The 19,021-nt window shown below is 46.9% G+C and overlaps 1 protein-coding gene across 1 annotated transcript; it reads right to left on the bottom strand.

Annotated features, from left to right (window-relative positions):
• Positions 1-11,000: 11,000 nt before the first annotated feature.
• On the bottom strand, positions 11,001-16,223 carry NKX6-1 (NK6 homeobox 1). Its single transcript, XM_043572271.1, has 3 exons — positions 15,461-16,223; positions 13,558-13,730; positions 11,001-11,337 (listed from the first exon to the last, which is right to left on the bottom strand). Exons 1-3 carry the CDS (start codon positions 16,128-16,130, stop codon positions 11,077-11,079), a joined length of 1,104 nt encoding a protein of 367 aa, XP_043428206.1. The 5' UTR covers positions 16,131-16,223; the 3' UTR covers positions 11,001-11,076.
• Positions 16,224-19,021: the final 2,798 nt, after the last annotated feature.

Raw genomic sequence — 19,021 nt, 5'->3', positions numbered from 1 at the left:
CTCTGGCCTCAAAGGAGTCAATAAGCAAACTAGAGAAGCAAAACCGATACATTCAGGGAGCTGTAATTGCCAACGTCCATCAAGTGATGCAACGTCCAAGTGATGCCAACTTGGGCATCACCCAAGTAGCGAGTACTACCATTAAACCTCACCCTCCAGATACGCTCTGGCCCTCTTGTCTCCCTTTCCAATCGTGGACTCAGGAACCCAGAGTGTGCAAATTAGAAAAACGGGAGAGGACCCAGCTTGATCCTGTGTATAGGATTTCCGCGAGCGGAGCTCCTTTCAGAGGAAATGGCATGACGCAGGCAAACAGCGTTTTTTAAAGCCATCTTCCCATTTAATCAAAACGAATTCTGATCTGTCTCCTTCTGACCGCTTCCTGTGATTCAAAGGGAGCCTTAACCCCTCGAACTCCGCATCTTTTCCTTCCAGGTCCTTTTTGAAGCGGAAGCACCGCTGAGAGGTCCAGGCCTTTAGGCCCTGCGGGGCGTCCCCTTTCCCCTCACCTGGACCGAAAGTTGTGGGAGGCCCAGGCATTCGGGGAGACTACTTCAGCCCCGCCTGCAGACGGGACCTCTGAGCACATTCCAAACGTTTCTCTTAGGAACAGTAGTGCGGGTCCGGGAAGTCTTTCCGCTCCACGTGTGGGCCTTTTCGCCCTGAAGAAGCCAAATTTCCTCATTCTCTTCGCGTATACAGACCCAGCTCTTTAAAGACAGCCTCATTTGTGCCAGTAACAGGGGAGAGGTGGGATCCGGGGAACCAGCTCCGTGAAAGGGGAACAAATCTTCCGCCCACAGGTAAAGTAAGAGAGCCCAGAGTTCAGCTGTGGAACTGAGACCCGCGAACCACGCCACCACTCCCCGAGTTAAAGGACGCCCCCATTTCGAGGGAGCCAAGACCCCACACACGGGGCTTTCCTAGGCTGCCCGGGCTCCTATAAGACAGCTGTTGCTGTAATCCAGCTACATGGAAAAAGTACTGAAGAAAAGGAGCTGAACGATGAAGCTTCAAGTGGATGGGGGGGCGGGGTTAGGGAACTGAGGAGTGGCAGGTGGCGACCGTTTTATAGTCTTATTTAAAAGACCTGAGATCTGAACTTACTCATTGCTCCTAGTCCTTGGGCCCTAAATTTGTTCATGACCCTCTCTCAGGGAAAGAAAGAAAGAAAGAAAGAAAGAAAGAAAGAAAGAAAGAAAGAGAGAAAGAGAGAAAGAGAGAAAGAGAGAAAGAGAGAAAGAGAGAAAGAGAGAAAGAGAGAAAGAGAGAAAGAGAGAGAGAGAGAGAGAGAGAGAGAGAGAGAGAGGGAGGGAGGGAGGAAGGAAGGAAGGAAGGAAGGAAGGAAGAGAAAATTAACCTTCCTCTTGGAAACGGAGGTGGTCATTGGCAGTTGGCTTTCAATACGGAGGCTAATTGGGAAGAGTAAACAGAAGACCAGGAGCTCCTAAATTCCCTGTTCTAGGGGAAAAGAAAGGGAGTGAACTAAAGAAAACAGCCTTAGTTGTAACCTCGGCCGACAGGTTAAGAGAAAGTTGACTCCAGCCCCCTCACCACCACCTAACTGCACTAAGTTCTGCTTCAGGCTTAGCTCTCACACAGCCTCTAAGAATCAGTTCATCGCAAAGGGGTCTCTAAAGATGCAAAGGTCTCCACAGTGCATCCAGATTTTTTAGGTACTGAGATAGGCATGAGAGAGACATGGAGGGTGGTCAAGAGAAATGCTTCCAAGTCTTAGAGAGGGGAAAACCTAGTTAAAATATGTAGGACTTAGTTGTATTAATTTATATCATCCTAAATTTTTGTCTTAAAGAAAATATTGCTGGAAATCTGAGTTTGCTGTTGCAGACTCTCTGTCTGCAAAGAGACATGAAATCCCAGCTGCAAAGAGTATTTTAAATGGGCAATAAGTCCTCCTCTTACGTATTTATTGCTCTATCCATTATTATAACCCATGTGCCTTGGAGAGTGACATACATTTCTACAAATGATAGTTATACTGAAGATTTTATTTTGAAGTAATTATGTTGTGAGCTGGTAAATGAATGTATTATAATACCCTTACTTGATCTTCCATTTTTCCCTAGGAGAATCTTTACACTGAACTCACCCATTTTCTATTTAAGCTGTTCATGCTTGTTTTTACAGAAATTTATCAGATATTTACATATATACTCAGAGCTAGAAGAGGCTCCTGACAGTTTGAACATCATTTCTCTCTGCTTCCAGGCTGGGAAAAGAGAAAGGGTTGCATTACAGGTCTATCATTTTCATTAAAACCTTCAAGAGAAAAAACAAAAACAAAAAACTCTTCAAGAGAATGCAAAGTTCCCTGTGGCTTCACTGTGTGTGTGTGTGTGTGCACGCGTGCACACGCGTGTGCACACATTCAAGAAATGTTCATTGAATACCCTCTATGTGCCAGGCACTATATAAGGAATACAAAGTAAGCAAGGAGTGTATAGTCCTGTGCCTCTGCAGTTCAACTATCTTGGGTTTCAGTTTTCCTAGAGGTAGTTATAGCTCTTCCAATGTCACCCGCTCTGGTCCTTCATGTCTCTCTGAGGGACATTCTTCCCCTAGGTGAAATGGCACAGCACTATGCTCATAAAGAGGGAGAAGGAGGAGAGAAGAAGAAGGGAGAGGGGAGGAGGGAGAGGAAGAAGGAGAGGAAGAAGAAAAGGAGAGAGGAAAGGTAGGAGGGAGGGAGGGAAGAAAGGAAGCAGGCAGACTGTCCACTTGGAAGCCATGGTGATATCCAGGTAGACCATAGGTCCCAGGCTGACATAGTCATCTTAAGGGTGCTGAAAGCAAGGTCCCTTGGAGTCATCCAATTCTGCCTTGCTCTCTGTCTCATGGAAGTTAATGACAATGTGCTGATTTCATATTTGCCTTTACAGTCCCTTTTCTCTGTAATTGCTTTTAACAGAATACCTAGGCAAGCACCAGGATGGCTTCTTACACCAGAGCCAATGAATCCCAAGTCTTCCACTGTACTTGCAGTTTTTATTGTTACCCTGGTGCATGACTTCTCTCTGCTGCTATGTTGGAAGGGGTGCACAAGAGTCGAGTAGTCATACAGGGAAGAGGAACTTTCTGCCCATCAACTTCAGTTGGTGAATAATGTCCAAGCTCATGCTGGAAAGAGCAAGGAGATTTCTTCTTAATCAAGACCTCTTCAGACTTTGGGGCAGGGCATGGTGGGGAAGGGGAACAAAGCTTCCTTTGCCTTTCTAGAGGCTTGCTGCCTCTCTTCCCTAATTCCAAGTAACCAACAGTAGCTTCCAGAACTATTACACTCTCTCTCTCCTGCCTTCTTGCCACCTTAACTTTCTTGGAAACAAAGTCATGTCCCTAGTTCTCAAAGGAAAGGTAAAAGGGGCAATTCTAAGCCCTCAGTCCCTAACTTGAAATCCAGGGTCCCTTCTCTCCTTTGCACCTTTTTTTCTTTTCCTGAGCCAACTCCCACTGGGTTTCCCAGCATCCAACCGGTCTGAGTAAAGTTGGAAGTGTGTTTGGGCCATGTTCCATGGGGAGAGAAATAATATTGCCCTGCAAAGCCAGATTCAGGCTTTTCCCATGTCTGAGATTCCCTTATAGGAAACAGCAGTATGACATGTTTAACCAAATTATACATCTATATTATAGGACAATCATCACCTCTTACATTTATATGCCACTTTATACTTTATGAAGCCCTTTTGCTTTTGAGTTCTACAACTTTGTAAGGCAATAATTATGAAGATGACTTTGTAGATGAAGAAATGGAAGCTTATCTAAGTTAAGTGACTTTTGGGGGGTCAAGGTATCATCAAGAAATAGAAACCATTAATAGGGCTCAAGTTTTTTGACCCTGACGAAGTTACTCAAGGCTTCTTTCATACCACATGGGGCTATCCTGGTGGCAGTTCAAATGACTCTGAGTAATCATGAAAGATGCCTTCCTCAAGAGTCTGTCAATACACTGCTCTTTATTCAGAGAACAGAGATAGGTCTGTTAAATACTGTATTAGTTATCTATGCTACCTAACAAATTACCCTCAAATGCAATGGCTTAAAACAATAAACACTGATTATCTCACACAGTGGGTAAGGAATCCTAGAGAGCTTAGATGGGCGATTCTGCCTCGGGGATTATAAAGTTGCAGTCAAGATGTTGTCCAAGTCTGCAATCATGTGAAGGCTTCACTGGGCTGGAGGGTCTGTTTCCAGAGTTTGTTTACACTCCTTGCAGATTAGGGCTGATTGTTGGCATAGGCCTCAGTTCCTCACCAAATGGACCTCCCCATACAGTTGCTTGAGTGTCCTTACAACATGGCAGCTGACGTCCCCCAGAGTGAGTGCCGAGAGAGGAGGGAGCTATAATCCCCTTTATGACCCAATCACACACCATCACTTCTGCTTCGTTCTGTTCGGAAAGTCACTAAGTACAGTCACACTCAAGAACGGGATTAGCTCCACCTTTAAAAGGAAGGTATATCAAAGAATTTTTAGAAATATTTGAAAACTACCATCAGTGGTTACCCTTTGAGTTATATATATATAGATATATATATATATATATATCTATATATATATATCTTTCTTACTTCTCCTGCCACTTTCACTTTTAATAACCTTTCCTTAGTTGAATCGTTATCCTGCACAAGAGAGCAGGGCCCAAACTAGGAGCATCCAAAAACTAGGCTTTTCATGATGATGGTGGTGGTGGTAATAATGGCCAAGGAATCCATAGCCTACTGGAGTACCTGGTTGACTCAGATGGTTAAGCATCTGACTCTTGATCTTGGGGTCCTGAATTTAAGTCCCACGTTGGGCTCTTCAATGGGCATGAAGCCTACTTAAAAAAAAATTCCACAACTTACTATGTGCTGGGCACTGTCCTAAGAACATCTATACATTAATCCATTTGATTCCCCTAACAATCCTATGGATTAAGTACAATCATCTCCATCTTACAGATAAGAAAACTGAGGCATAGAAAGGTAGAGTCATTTGGCCAAGATCACAAAACTAGTTAGTGATAGAACTGCAATTCAGATCAGATAGTCTGGTTTCACAGTCTTATTCTCAACCACTAAGTGATCTCCTGATTGTGGTGAAGACAAAACCTTTCTCAGACCCTCTCATTCATGTGGGACCATTTGGATTTGGGGGAAAATTAGTCAAATCCTTACAGACCAGGTAAGGAGCTCAGGGAGGAAAGAAAAAAAAAATATCCAAAGGGGATGGAGAAAGGTTTACAAAACTCAAGAGCTGAGCCAGATCCTCAAGCACAAACCAAAGCTACCCATGATGACTACAGGAATTACTATAAACCATGGACCATGTAGGAAGCTCAGATTGGAGGTATGAAACTTGGATGCTTTATTTGAAGGTGGTTAGACCATCTGGTAATAAAGTTAACAGGTTTTCAGCAACCTTGCCTTTCTGTGATCTATACAAGCAGATTGGTCCCAAACAATTTACTGGTGATTAATAATTTTTTTCATAATTTTTGTATATCCAAAAATGAAACTATATTATATAGGTGTGCTGGTTTTATTTCTCAATTTGATGTGTTTGTCTCCCTTATAATAACCAAATATATGGGATAATGAAATTTTAACATTTCCTTTGGCTTTACTAAGATAGACCTAGGCAATAACACTAGAGAAGTAGTAGGGCTCTTCTATAAAAATAATACTCACCCATTTTAATTCTGTAGTACAAACTCTCTCCCTAGAATGAAGAAAGGATCCATCTTTGAATGTATATTCATTCAAACTAGCCCTTAGTATTCAAAATATACTAAAATAGAAGCTCTAGATGGGGCTTCTGCTTCAGAATTCTGGCCAGGCTCCAGTAGATATTAAACACCACAGAGACATTATGCTCTACTTTTTAAAAGTCTTCAAGTGTGGTATTCAATGAAAATGTTTTGTTGAAGCCAGAAAACAAATGACACATATCTAGACATTTCATCTTTGGTAAGCATGATCTGTTGGATCAAAGAGGAAGACTATAGAGTGACCTGAGGCTCTGAGATAAACTTTCCTGTTTGTGGAGCAACCCCAAGCCAAAATATGGAATGCTGAAGGCCAAAATTCAGGAAAAAGTCCATCCCTTTCTCATCCCCTCACACCATTCCTCTACTCCTTCATCAGACTTTATATCAAGTGGGAAGAAGGGTTATATCATTCTGTTTTCTGCAGATCTGAAAAAGGGCTATGTTAGGAATATTGTATTTCTCTGTGAGCTTGCAGTCTAAATACTGCAGAACAAAATATGGACTTTCCTGTCAAAAAAGGAAGTGTACTCAGGAACTGGCTTTTTTTAAAAAGTCGTACTGAAAAGGGGAGAAGAGTGTTTCTGCATGTATCTGTCTGTGTGTGTGGTAAGAGCAAGGAAATTTAGTGCAGAGAAAGCTCTTCAAATTAGGTTAAAATAGAGTTTATAGATGAAATCTACTGCTTACCTCTGTTGTTATTACATGATCTTACTGTCAATGATTAACAAAGGAGCCACTGTCCCTTTAAGCTATTCAGTGCTATGAGTTCCCAAGTGGAATTTCACCTCTCTAGTGTGTGTGTGTTTGTGTGTGTGTGTGTGTCCACTGATGGCCAGCTTAAAGGACAAGACAGTGCAGAACTAGCCAAGTTGATGCTGGTCTAATAACATAGTCATGTACATGACATTAGGCTCCAGAAGTTTTCAAATGCGCACTCAGACTCAGACTCTCCTGCCTAGTACATTATTTCCAAGAAGAGCTGGCCCCCAGTCCATACTGCCTGCACACTAAGCAATGATGAAATGCATGTCTTTCCAGAAAAGAATGAGTGGTTTTCAGTTCCCTCTCTTCCCACTGTCTCCCAAGGAGTGAAAGGAAAAGTGGATTAAAGTGCTCACAAGCTTGGAAAGCCACTCACTTACTATACGACAGTTTCTGGGAAAGGCATAGTACTCTCAGTTACAGAATCATCTGAATATGAACCGAAGAGAAGGTTAAGCACCAACGGAGAACTGAATTTGGACTTTGGGGACTGGGAAAATAACATGTAGAAGCTGAAAATTATAAATCCTGCTGGGACATCTGAGAGACCTAGATAGGGTCCTCCCCTTCCATTCTATATCCTTCACCCCACCTCAATAACTTTCTCTTTTTTAGAAAAAGAAACACTATAAAACAAAAATGAAAAATCATTTTTACCCTTCCTTTTACTACACACACACACACACACACACACACACACACACACAAATCCTTGTTTCTCTTATTTTGTTTCCATGTTGACATTTTGTTGGCTGCATTTTTAAAAGTAGAGGTTGACTGCGAGGGCCGGAGGAGGGGGGCAGGGCTGGGGTGGGGAATGGGTGATGGTGGTCAAAAGCAGAAAACATCTGGAGATGTAATGTACAGCATAGTGACTACAGTTAACAATATTGTATATTTGAAAGTTGCTAAGAGAGTAGATCTTGAAAGTTTTCATCACAAGGAATAAAATTGTAACTGTGTGAGGTGATGGATGTTAATTAAACTTGTTATGGTGATCATTTCACAATATATGCATAATACAAATCATTATATCTTAAATTGATACGTTATATGTCAATTGTTATATACGTTATATCACAATAAAAGTGGGAACATTTAAAAAATAAAAGTAGTCCATCAGGTCACTTGCTGTTACTTTGTTTTTAAATCATGACCCTTTTAGCTGTAATGACTGGTTGGCAGCCTTAATCAGATGCTTATGGCTGGTTAATGCCATAAAAATTTGGAGTCAAAATGGAAAATGATTCTTACTCTGCCTTGCTTGCGTCGGCTTCCCCACCAAGCTAACTCTTTAAAAAAAAAAATTCTTATTGCACGTACATAGAACTAAATCAAACCAACCAGTATAAAGGAGCACCTAAATAAATTGTCCCCCACCCACTTATCCCTTATTCCCAGTCTTATGGGACCAGTTGCAACTGGTGGCCAGCTGGAATCCTGGGTGAAAGTAAATTAACTGGAAACGTCAAATCACTGCTGCAGTCAACTGGAAAAAAGGAACAAATACCAGTGCAGCATGGTCCCAGAGCCTGACTCTGGCTGCCACCCACACAACTGAGAGCACTTTAGTGCAAGCATGAAGACCGTGTCTGCCCTCTGTATATGTGCCTGTAGGACGGAGGCTAGGCCACCAACTTCACTTCTCAGATGCTCTCAATGTAAACATGAAGAGCTCAGAGGGAATGCTTCCTAAAGGAATTGGAAGAGGTGTCTTTCCACATTTCTAACTTGGAATAAATACTGTAACCCTATTTGCTTCTTGAAAGAAAGCTTCAGTCTTGGTTCCAAGTTTTCTATGATTGATATTACCATATTACTATTACTACTACTACTACTAAATAATAATAATAATAATTATATTCCAAGATTAGCATTTCTAATTATCTTGTAAATTTTTGTTTTCTTAGGAAGAAGGAACAAGTAAAAAGTTGCTTGCCTTTTCAAAGCAGAAAAGGTTAAAAAGTAGTAATGGAGTTGATAAGACACTTTCATTGGTTGCAAATTAACCAGTAATAAAGCACACAGTTTTACAATAATAGATTTTCCACAATGCCCTCTCCCCAGATTCTTTCATAAAAAGAGAGAGAAAAGAGAGGAAGAGAGGAAAGAAGGAAGGAGGAAGGGAGGAAGGAAGGAAGGAAGGAAGGGAGGGAGGAAGGAAGGAAAAAATGAAATTCTTATTATAGCTAAGACTCAAATTACATCACCCCAGCACAGCAAAACCTCTTTTGAAATATCTGCCTCTCTATAGGATATACACCTCAGTCTTGCTAAGAATGCAAATTTGGAACTTTAAAACCTTTTGGGAACTTCACAAACTAGAGAAAAGAAATGGCAGATTTGCATCCTTTCTTTCCATTACACCATACCATCAAGAATATATTCTATAATAATTTCCTTCAGGCAATCTCATTCCCAGTTTTCACAGTTTTTTTTTTCCAAGGGAGCAAAACAGACCCACACTTTCTTTACCTAACGCTAGCCTGAAGAATCTACTGAATTCTATTGATTTTTCTCTCTTTGAACACAAGCTCATTAACCTGAAACACTAAGGGGATAACTATATTTCACTGAGCTCTAACTGAGTGTCTGAAAACAAAAAGATCCCAAGACAGTGATACAGCCCTCTCCCTAGGATTCCTTTTTTTCCACCCCTGCAAAAATTCAGCTACAGAAGCTGTGACATAGATTCCATAACCCTAAAGACTTTCGCATAAGTTAGAAGAAGCTCTTTAAATTCATCCTTTTTTATTGTAGTGTTTAACAAAATCAAGGTTCCTGTCTTTCCACCAAATTCAACATTCTTCCAAGCTACAGGGGGTGGGTAAATGTTAACATCAAACAGCAATGCTGTTGCCCCAGCAAGCTTCACTGCCTCCTCTCAGCTAAGCGAGCTAGGGCTCCACTAAGGAACTATCTTGGATATATGGAAATGAGGCCTTCCTAAAACCCTCCAGGGACTCTCTCCAGAAGGAAAAAGCGATCAGGAAAAAATTAGACAACACAGACATCAGAAGCAGCCTTTTAGACAACTCTCTTCAAGAAGCCATAGGAGTGGGGCTGCATTTCTTTAATCTTTCTAATCCAAAAGAATGAGAGATGCGACCCCATAAATAAATAAATAAATAAATAAATAAATAAATAGCAGCTATTTTACCCAAGAAACCAATATAACAATTTTGTGGTCTTGACTTTTGAGATCTCTGGTGAGATCAGATGATCTGTACCCTTCCATTCAAGGCAACAGACGTCTTCAAACTGTTTTTTAATTTGATTTATCCTTTGAAACAGAAAGTGCATTACATTTAACTGGTCTTGCAAAGGGGGTTCTCTTCTCTTTACAAACCGAATTCCTTATATAAATTAATAAAGGTTAAAGATGCTAATATATCACCATTATTAGCTTAAAAAAGAAAACAATATACATAGTCTATAGTATTCTTATGATACAAAACACTTCAAATTCAATTACAGCAACTAAATGGATTTTTATGTTTCTGACCCAGAGCAGTTGTAACAATTCCCACCATCTACTTTAACACGCATTTTTATCAGAAAGGAATTAAATTAAATACAAGCTATTGTAGCCCCTCCCTCCCCAATACTTTCTTTAAATCACTAATAAATAGCAACAAACGACTGTGCAATTTCAGAGAGGAACTGAGAGACAGGTCTGAGGCCTTCCCTGGTTCCACGTCTTCTACGTCAAGTCCTGGAGGCTGGAGCGGGGCGCGGGGCCAGGGGGTGGTCAGGAACCAACAGGAAGGGACAAAGGGAAAAGTGAGACTGAACAAATCCAAACCCGGGAGAGGAGCGAGAGGAGAGGGGGTGGAGTAGGAAGGGGGGGGGGGGAACATTCTTCTCTGCGCTTCTCAAATTAAGTTCAAAATAAAAGGAAAACGTGTGGTTTGAGTAGCTCTTAAAGGGGGTAAGGGGGTAAGAAGGAGGGCCGTCTTTTTATACCAAATTCAAAAAGGCATTTTACATTTTAAATATTCACAATAAAGTAACTTCTAGTCAGTGTGACTCACGATTTATTTACAAAGAGCCTTCAACAGGTTGCTTTAGTCGGCACAGCACTTTGTGGGGGGCCCGTCTGGGGCGGCCGCCCGCCCGCGTGGCTCTGCGGTCCCCGCGCCGGGTGTGGAGCCTCGAAGAACACCTCTGGGCGCCCCCGCCCCGGCCGCCCGCGGGGCCTCGGGCGCGAGGGGGCGGTGCGGGCCCCGCGGCAGCTCCCGCCCGGGGGACGCGTCTGGGGGCCCGAGCGGGGCTGGGAGGGTGGCCCGAGGCGGGTTTCGGTTGCGTTATCTATGCAGTGCATTTCGTGGGCTTCTCTGCCTTCTCCTCCGCCCCCGAGTGTCTCTCTCCCCCTGCCCCCCTCAACTTGTAGGTTAAAAAAATAGATATGTACATCTCAGAAAATAGCAAAGGGCCCCGGCAGGGGGCCGGGTCCTCGGGGCCCCGAAGGGCGGGAAGGCGGGGCGCGCGCGGTCCCCGGGGCGGAGGCCCGAGGCCGGGCAGGCGCCGGGGGCGGCGAGCGCTCAGGACGAGCCCTCGGTCTCGGACGCGTGCAGCAGGAGGCCGCCGCCGCCGCCGCTGCTGGACTTGTGCTTCTTCAGCAGCTGCGTGATCTTCTCGTCGTCCGAGTTGGGGTCCAGAGGCTTGTTGTAGTCGTCGTCCTCCTCCTCGTTCTCCGAGGCCCCCTTGAGCCGCTCGGTCTCCGAATCCTGCTTCTTCTTGGCCGTGGCCATCTCGGCCGCGTGCTTCTTCCTCCACTTGGTCCGGCGGTTCTGGAACCAGACCTGAGGGCCAAGAAAGGGGAGGCGAGGGGAGACAGTGGGGGAAGGAAGTGAAGGCCAGCCGCTCCGGGCACACGCTGCTTTGCCCACTTGCCCCTGGTCGTTCCTGCGGGCGGGCCCTTGACAGCCCGCCACCCTCCCTCAGAGACCTCCCTTGTTTGGGCCGCCAAAGTCCGTCTCCACCGCCCCAGCCCCTCCGGGTGTCAGGCACCGACCGACGGCCTGCCGTTGCCATAGCGATAGGAACACAAGAGTATTGAAGTTGTCAGTGAGCGATCTCTCAGAAGAAAAAAAACTTGGACCCTGAAAATAAGTTCCCCTAAAAATGAGTCTGCTTTCCTCTCTCCAGTCGGAACGCGAGAACTTCTCACCTTCCTAAATTTGACTTATCACGACTGTGATTTTATTTGCTATTTACTTTCTGAGATTAAGACTTTCAAACAGCCTGAAGTGTACTTGCTGTTTGGTGTGATTTCCGGGAGAAAGCACAGCATTCGCCCCATCACCTCTGCTCTCCTTTTCACGTTTGGATATTTGTCTCTTTCACGTATCTCAAGGCTGAATCCACACAAACACGGTAGGTAAACGCGCCCCTCCCCATTTACACTTGTAATGTACCATGTAAAGTTAAAAAAAAAAAAAAGATTTGCTAAGACCGGAAATCTCTAATCACTAATAATAATCAATATGAATGCATGAAAATATTGAATAGGTTAGCCAAAATCATCACAGAAGTTTGTGTGTGTCTCTCTCTCTGACTTAAATGTTTTTCATAAAACCAAATCAAGCTAGAATTTTCATTAGTTATTTTTTAAAAGTGAAATTTTGCTGATTACATTACTTCCCACTGTTAGCATGCCTAGTCTTTCAAATATTATTTTAATTTGTTCCTCTCCAGGACATGTATTGTATATAACAAATATTTTAAGCCTATTCACAATGTTTGAGATCATGTTTGATATACATATTTTAACCTAAAGCATCAGCCATAAGCAACCAATTTCCCAAGCATTATCCTCTCTTTATGCATCTCATCCATTTTCTCATCCGTTATGTATTTTATCTAGAGAATCAGAATTGTGAAGAAAGCGATTTTTATTTTCCTTATACAGCTATAATAATTCACTTCCAGCCACATAGACATATTTACGGCGACAAATGAAGACTTCCAGATTACTGTGGTAGGCTCTGTACCAACCACTGCAAAAATAATTTTAACTGTGATGGTATTCTAATGGTCACATACAAAATCACTCCTGAAATGCATTTTATGATGCTTGCCCCCCCGGGGGAAATACACTCTAACCAGCAGACGTGGCTAACAGTTATTCCTACTTAATTTAAGAAGCAACAATATTACTAATGAAAACACTCTCCCCCCCCCCCAAAAAGTCCCAACTATAATAAACTGAAGAAGAGAAACAAAAGGGAATACAGGAAATATAGGAAACCATTAGGTTTCATTTACCTTGATGGCTCAATCCTTTTATTTTTCAGGGAAAGATTTCTCAGATTTGATTCCCTGGAAATATACTGTATAACTCAATTATAAGATGTGACATTTTAATTATAAAATGTCACAGACTGTAATTTATCTCACAAGTGTTGATAAACTTAGAATTCTTTCATAATACAATAATAATGTCAATTCATTTGGAAAATTGCTATTCCAAAGTTATGGCCTTCAACTAAACTAAAAGTAGATTCATCCTTGCAAAGTGGTTGGATCCTGTGGATATTGTTTTAACCTGCTAGTTAATACAGTGGCTCTATCAGGTTGATTTACATCAGGAAATCATATAACTCGCGGAGCCTGAATTGACAAACAAAAGCTTGAATATCCTTACAAACAGAATAAATAGGAGCTATCTAACTGGCCTGATCTATTCTCAGGGCTGATATTTCGGTAATGCTTTTATTCTCTAATAATGGCGAGTTCCCCCAGCACATGCTGCTATCTAGATTAACCTAATTTCAAAGGCGGGGGCTTGATTCCTTTTGTTCATCAACAGTTTGCCCGCCTGGAGACCCCAGGGCCTTTGTAAGCCCCACTCCCACCCCTTTCGCTGATTTCATCTTCTCCCCCGGCTCCTCAGATCCGCACCCCCGGACGGCTGTTTGTTAGAGGGCGTGCGTGTGTGCGTGTGTATGTGCGTGTGTGTGTGTGCGCGCGCGCGCTGGGGATTGGGAGGACATCCCTCGACGTTTGCAAGGTCCACTCACCTTGACCTGACTCTCCGTCATCCCCAGCGAATAGGCCAAGCGAGCCCTCTCGGGCCCCGCCAAGTATTTCGTTTGTTCGAAAGTCTTCTCCAAAGCGAAGATCTGCTGGCCCGAAAACGTGGGTCTCGTGTGTTTTCTCTTCCCGTCTTTGTCCAACAAAATGGATCCTTGATCTGCAAGAACAGATAAACAAGGGAAGGGGAAAAACGATCGTTTACAAGCGGCTCCACTGAAAATAAACGAACTCAAAAAACAATGTTTTTTGGAAAGCTTATTCTTCGGCAGACATCAGAAGTATCTGGCGCTTCCAGCCCCACCGCGCGTCTCTCTTTGCCTTTTTACGCCCACCTGTTTTTAAAAGCCGGGTGTGTTTGGAAAAGCAGTAAATAACCTTCTACCGAGCACAGACGTCAAACAGAAAGGGAGCGCATTGCTGAAGTTTGCCGGAGTCGAATCGCCAGGACCGAGTAAATTGAGATGCGGGGGAAAAAAGCCCTTCTCGCCTCCCAGTCCAGTCGGTGCTCGCCTGGCCCCGGGGGCTTTGCATGAGGATGGCTAGTTTTGTTTGGTTTTTCCTTGAACGCTTTCCTAACCTGTGTCCGCACAACAAAGGGCGCCTTGTTTTTTGCACACAAGAGAGCTAAATCGCCCCCAAGTCTAACGCCGCTGCGGCCGAGGGGGGAGGGGGTGCCGCCTTTGTTGGCGGTCCCTACTTGGCCATCAAAACAAATACAATAAAGTCTCCCCGACACCCTCACCCTCCCAGGCCGCCCTCAGTCCCGAGACTTCCCAAGGGAGACTCCACTTGGCTCCCGCAACTTATCTTAGTTACTGCCGCTCAGCCACACCAAAAGAGGTCTGGAGACTTAATGGAAACTTGGAGCACTTGGTCAAAAGCAAAGAACAGAGTAAGAAAAAACCTGGGCAGGGCCTCGAACTTCACCTGCAAGACTAGGAGCATCCGCGGCGGTGGCCAACTACCCAGATAATTAGACTGCGGGACGCCTCGGCTTCAAACAAGGTCTTGGTGGCATGTGCATATTCCCCAGTCCTTCTCCCGCCACTTCGTTCTTCCTCTGGTTCATTTTTGTGTTAGGATGTTGAGGGCCACGATGCCTCTCAATATGTTCAGGCCCAAGGCGTCCCAGCCCTTCGCCACCCTCCCCCCGCCCCACACACACACCGGGGGGCCGAGGCAGGTGAGAAAGCTGAGGCCCAGAGGAGAGGAATGGCCCGCATTGACGGCGCTTGCTCCTGCTCCTGCCTCTGGCCTGTCTTCAATGGGCTCACACGGCCCGAGTGTACTGGAAAGGGGGGGGGGGGTGGGCTCCTCGAAGGCAAAGAGGTTAGGTGGGGACACCCTGGGCCGAGACGCACAGCAAATACATGCGCTCTGCTCAGGGCTGTGGAGGGCTTGCCACTATCGTTCCCCACAGATTCTCAGAGAAGCCAGTTAGGCTGGCGGAAGGTGGAGTGGGGCCCTGGCCGACAGGCGGGAGCTGAGAAAGCAGGGGTGTAAGCGGGGGCGCAGTGGCCTCTCCTGCCCTTCCCACCTCTTAAACCCAGGCTGGGCCTGAGTTTCCCCTCAGGCTGTTCCAGAGTAGCCGGGGCCTCGGAGGACACACACGCCCAGTACCGCGTTGTTTTCAACACGGACGCACGCACACCCGCTCCGCGAGGCTTGCTGGACACTTGGAGAGAGGGGGGCGCTTGGACGCAACCACGCGAGCTCAGGAAAGCCAGAATCCCTCAACGAATGCCCTGACCCAGCCTAAATCGTGCGATTCTGGGGCTGCCAAACTACTAGGGAGCCAAGAGAGTGCACCGATCCCCATGCACACCAGGGGCCAGGACCCAAGAGCGAGCAGAACACGCACAGCTGGACTCAGGGGATCGTACTTACGAGGGGTGCAGGCCAGGCGCGCGTCCCTCCAGGGTGGGCTCTGCATAACTCCTGGCCAGAAGATGGGCGTCCGGCCGGGCAGCTCGGCCAGCGGCTTGGGGTACCGACCTACGGCGGCCACGGCCGCAGCGCTGGGGCTGAAGTAGAGCCCGGGCGGTGGCGGCGGCGGACTCAGGCTGCTGAAGCGGGGCAGGCCGGCCAGCAGCCCCGCTGGGGATGAGGCAGCGGCTGCTGCAGCCGCGGCAGCCGCGGCAGCCGCCGAAGCGGAAGAAGCGGAGGTGGACGAGGAAGAGGAGGAGGAGGACCCCGAGGGCGAGGCAGAGGGCAGGGCGGCCCCTGAGGCCACCGGCATGGAGGGCCGGCTCAGGATGTCGTTGATGCCGTGTGGGGTGGCGGCTGAGAGCTGCTGTGGGGGGCTGCCCAGGGACGAGAGCCCCCCCGCGGTCGGGGGCTTCAGGCTGCCTGGGTTGTGAGCGCCCAAAGGCGGGGAGGGCGACGACGAAGAAGACGAGGAGGACGAGGAGGAGGGGGGGCCGGCGGGCAGCGGGGGGTACGCCGCGGGGTACAGCGGGGTCTTCATTTCGGCCATGCTGTGCAGGGCAGCCAGGGGCGGGCTGCTGAGCAGGAACGCGCTCTGCCGGGTGCCCTCCATCGCCCCCACCGCTAACATCCCACGGCCAGGCCGGAGCCGGCAGCCACACAGCGAGGGCGCCGGCCGGCGTCCCGGCGGGGCTCAGGAGAGTGAGAAGTGCCGAGGGCGCGAGCGTGGAGTTGCTCCGCGCTCCCGGAGGCGACCTGCCAACTGGGCCGAGAACGCCGCCGCCGAGAGTTGCTCTCGAAGCTGCGCAGCAGAAATCTCCAAACACGCCACTGGAGAGGCGGTGGCTCGCGGAGATCAGGGGGCGTCCGGGCGCGTTTGGATGTCCTTTCGCTCCTGGAGTTCCTGGATGCAATCTTGGTCTCTTCTCTCTTCCCCACTTTTCCTTGCCTCTCAATGTGCACTACTTCTCATCTTCTCCCCCCAGAGAAATAAGCAAAACAAAACCCAGGCCGGCCCCAGAGTTTGCAACAAAGTTAAGAGTCACCGAATCTCCGCTTTGATGTTGGAGTGTGGGGACTGGATCGCTTTCTTTGGGGAGGTTCAAAGGACTCCAGGTTCCGCCGGACGCGCTCCTCTAATCTTACTTGGCTGCCCTGCTCTTTCGCGGCGAAGCTGATTCGCACTTGGCGCTCGCTGCGCGCCGGGAGAGAGCGCATCCAGCCCGCGGGAGGATCTCGCCTCTGCGCGGACTTCCTCCGCCGGTTCTGCCCCGGGCCGGTGTGCCAGAAAGGGCAGTGCCACTAATCCCCGCCGCTCCCGGATTCGGCGCGCCAACCCGCCTTCTCCTCTGGGCCACTGGGCAGTAGAGTTACAATATTGAAAAGAAAAGCGGGGAGAAAAGAACAGAAAAGAAAAGACTAAGTGCGAAAAGTCTGACGGCTTCGGTTACGGCTCCGCTGGTCTGTCCACTTCTGCAAACGGGCCTGGCGACCCCCGCCCCACCCCCCCCCAGCACCCTCTCTTCTTCTCACTCTCCGCCTTTGCCTCTCCTCTCTCGCATTTCTTCGCGGCTTTACAGGCTTCGTTCTTCTAAGCCCTGTCCTCTGGCCAAGCTGACCCTCTCCAGCGCTTCCACTCCCTCTCTCTGTTCCCTCCTCTCTCCTCTCTCCCTCCGGGCCTGACAGTTCAGATGAAGCTCTCAAAGGTAATAAAACATTTGCATCACTCCCTACCCTTCTTTAGCTGGGGGACAAAAAGGAGGGGGAAGTGGGGGTCCAAAATGAGAACTTTGAGGGACGTCACACGGAGGCGGCCGTGAGGGGCGGGGCCGAGGAGCTGGGTGCAGGCCGGGGGCGTAACCACCGTCTCCAATTGCGCGCAGCCTGGGACCTCGCGTCGCCTCCTGGGCGCGCCCACCCCGGAGCGCCGCGCTCTCTGATTGGCTGAAGAGGACGAGCCGTAGTGCCGCGCCCTCTTGGTTCCCGCCTCCTCCCGTCTCCGTCCCTTCTGTGGGTGGGGCCAGGGGGCGGGGCCTGGCGAGTGGTGCGGTTCCGCCTTGGGGCCAGGGGACGCCTCAATTAATTGTGTTAAATAAAATGGAAAAGTGGCGGGGGGAGCAGAGACGAAGAGGGTATTACTTTTTAAAGAGAAGAATAATGAAAACCCAGACCTTTTATGGAAAAGCAGTTCATATTCTTCCCTCGCCTCCCCCCTCGCCTGCCCGCGTCACCCTACCCACCCCGCTTTCCCCTACGAGCTCGCGACGCCTCACCTCGAACAGTCTGGTCCCTTGTAAAATGGAGCTAATGGAGCGGGCAGCCGGCGCGGCCCTGGCCTAGCTCCTTCTTTTGAAGGGATTAATTAAAGGCCATCTGGGCTCTCTCAGAATTGTGTAAATTAATTTGTTGCTCCTTAAGCCTATAGATGTCCTTAATCCCCTAGTAGGCCGAAGGATCGTCCTCGTCCATTTTTGCCACCTCCCTCTTTCCCTCTCTGTTCTTTCTCGGTTACTTTTCTTTTCATTCCTAGGTCCCTTCGCAATGTTATAATTTATAGATTTACTTAACACACAGAGAACGGAATCAGTTTAATAGGAATGTTTGTTTCTCGTATGATGTTTAGACCTGAGAGGAGTGAGCTCTTTTTTTTTTTTTTAAGTTTTCCTTCTTTTGATTATTGTTGTTATTTGTTCTGAATTTACACGGGAGCAGAATCTCCAAAATTGGAGTCTATATACAGAAGCATGTAGGTACCCCCTGGAGACTGTAAGTTTTCGAAAACCATCTCTGAACCTGTAGCCCCTTGCCCTCAACTCCAGGGTTGCTTTGAGAGATGGAGATGTCCAGGCTTCCAGGCTGTGGTGATCGGACGTCTAAGATTTAGGAGTTGGAGAGTGGTTTCCTTTATTCCCTCTCTATCTTCCATCCCCGGTCCCTAGTAAAATGATCTTGAAATTGCCGGCAGGGTTGAGCTGTACAAGTGAGAAGGAGGAAGACCCCCGCACATTCTGAGATTTCAGGACGTTGAAGTAACACACCATTGAGGGGTGGTCATTAGAGCAATTTGGATGAGATCATCAAGTCCAAACCCAATTCTTAGAAAATAGAAATAAATATCTCAAGAATAAAATTTGAGTGGCATGACTCATGGGTGGAGTTTGGCTGTGAGTGCCAAAGCACTCATATGGGTCAAAGCCCCAAAACCCAGGAGGGCTTATTCCATTTTGATAACCCTCATTTCTAACACTTTGCTTTTTTAAGAGTGGCAGCTTGAGCTTGAGGTTTTTTGGTTTTGGTTTTGGGAGATTTTTTTTTTTTTTAGTTTTTTAAGTTGTCTTTTAAAAATGTTTTTGTTTACCCTTTGCCACTTTTATTATTCATTTCTGAAATCAAAGTAATTTTGTTCTTACTTGGTTCCCTCTTTCCTCTCCACCCTTCTGCATCAACTTCAAGACTGAGCTAAATCCATCACTTCACAGACATTAAGAATCTGACCTGCGGGAAGATGAATTCTTTCCTCCG

This window comes from Prionailurus bengalensis, chromosome B1, assembly GCF_016509475.1.
Source record: "Prionailurus bengalensis isolate Pbe53 chromosome B1, Fcat_Pben_1.1_paternal_pri, whole genome shotgun sequence".
NCBI classification, from domain to species: Eukaryota; Metazoa; Chordata; class Mammalia; order Carnivora; family Felidae; genus Prionailurus; species Prionailurus bengalensis.
The sequence above is the reverse complement of the archived record's forward strand: the minus strand, read 5'-3'. Positions and strand labels throughout refer to the sequence as shown.

Bases quoted from the DNA above. Each gene is read 5' to 3' on its own strand.
- NKX6-1 (XM_043572271.1), bottom strand. From the start codon at position 16,130: ATGTTAGCGGTGGGGGCGATGGAGGGCACCCGGCAGAGCGCGTTCCTG. The intron at 13,731-15,460 runs GTAAGTACGATC...CTGTTCTTGCAG, and splicing joins GCGCCTGGCCTGCACCCCTC to ATCAAGGATCCATTTTGTTG. The intron at 11,338-13,557 runs GTGAGTGGACCT...CTTGGCCCTCAG, and splicing joins TGACGGAGAGTCAGGTCAAG to GTCTGGTTCCAGAACCGCCG.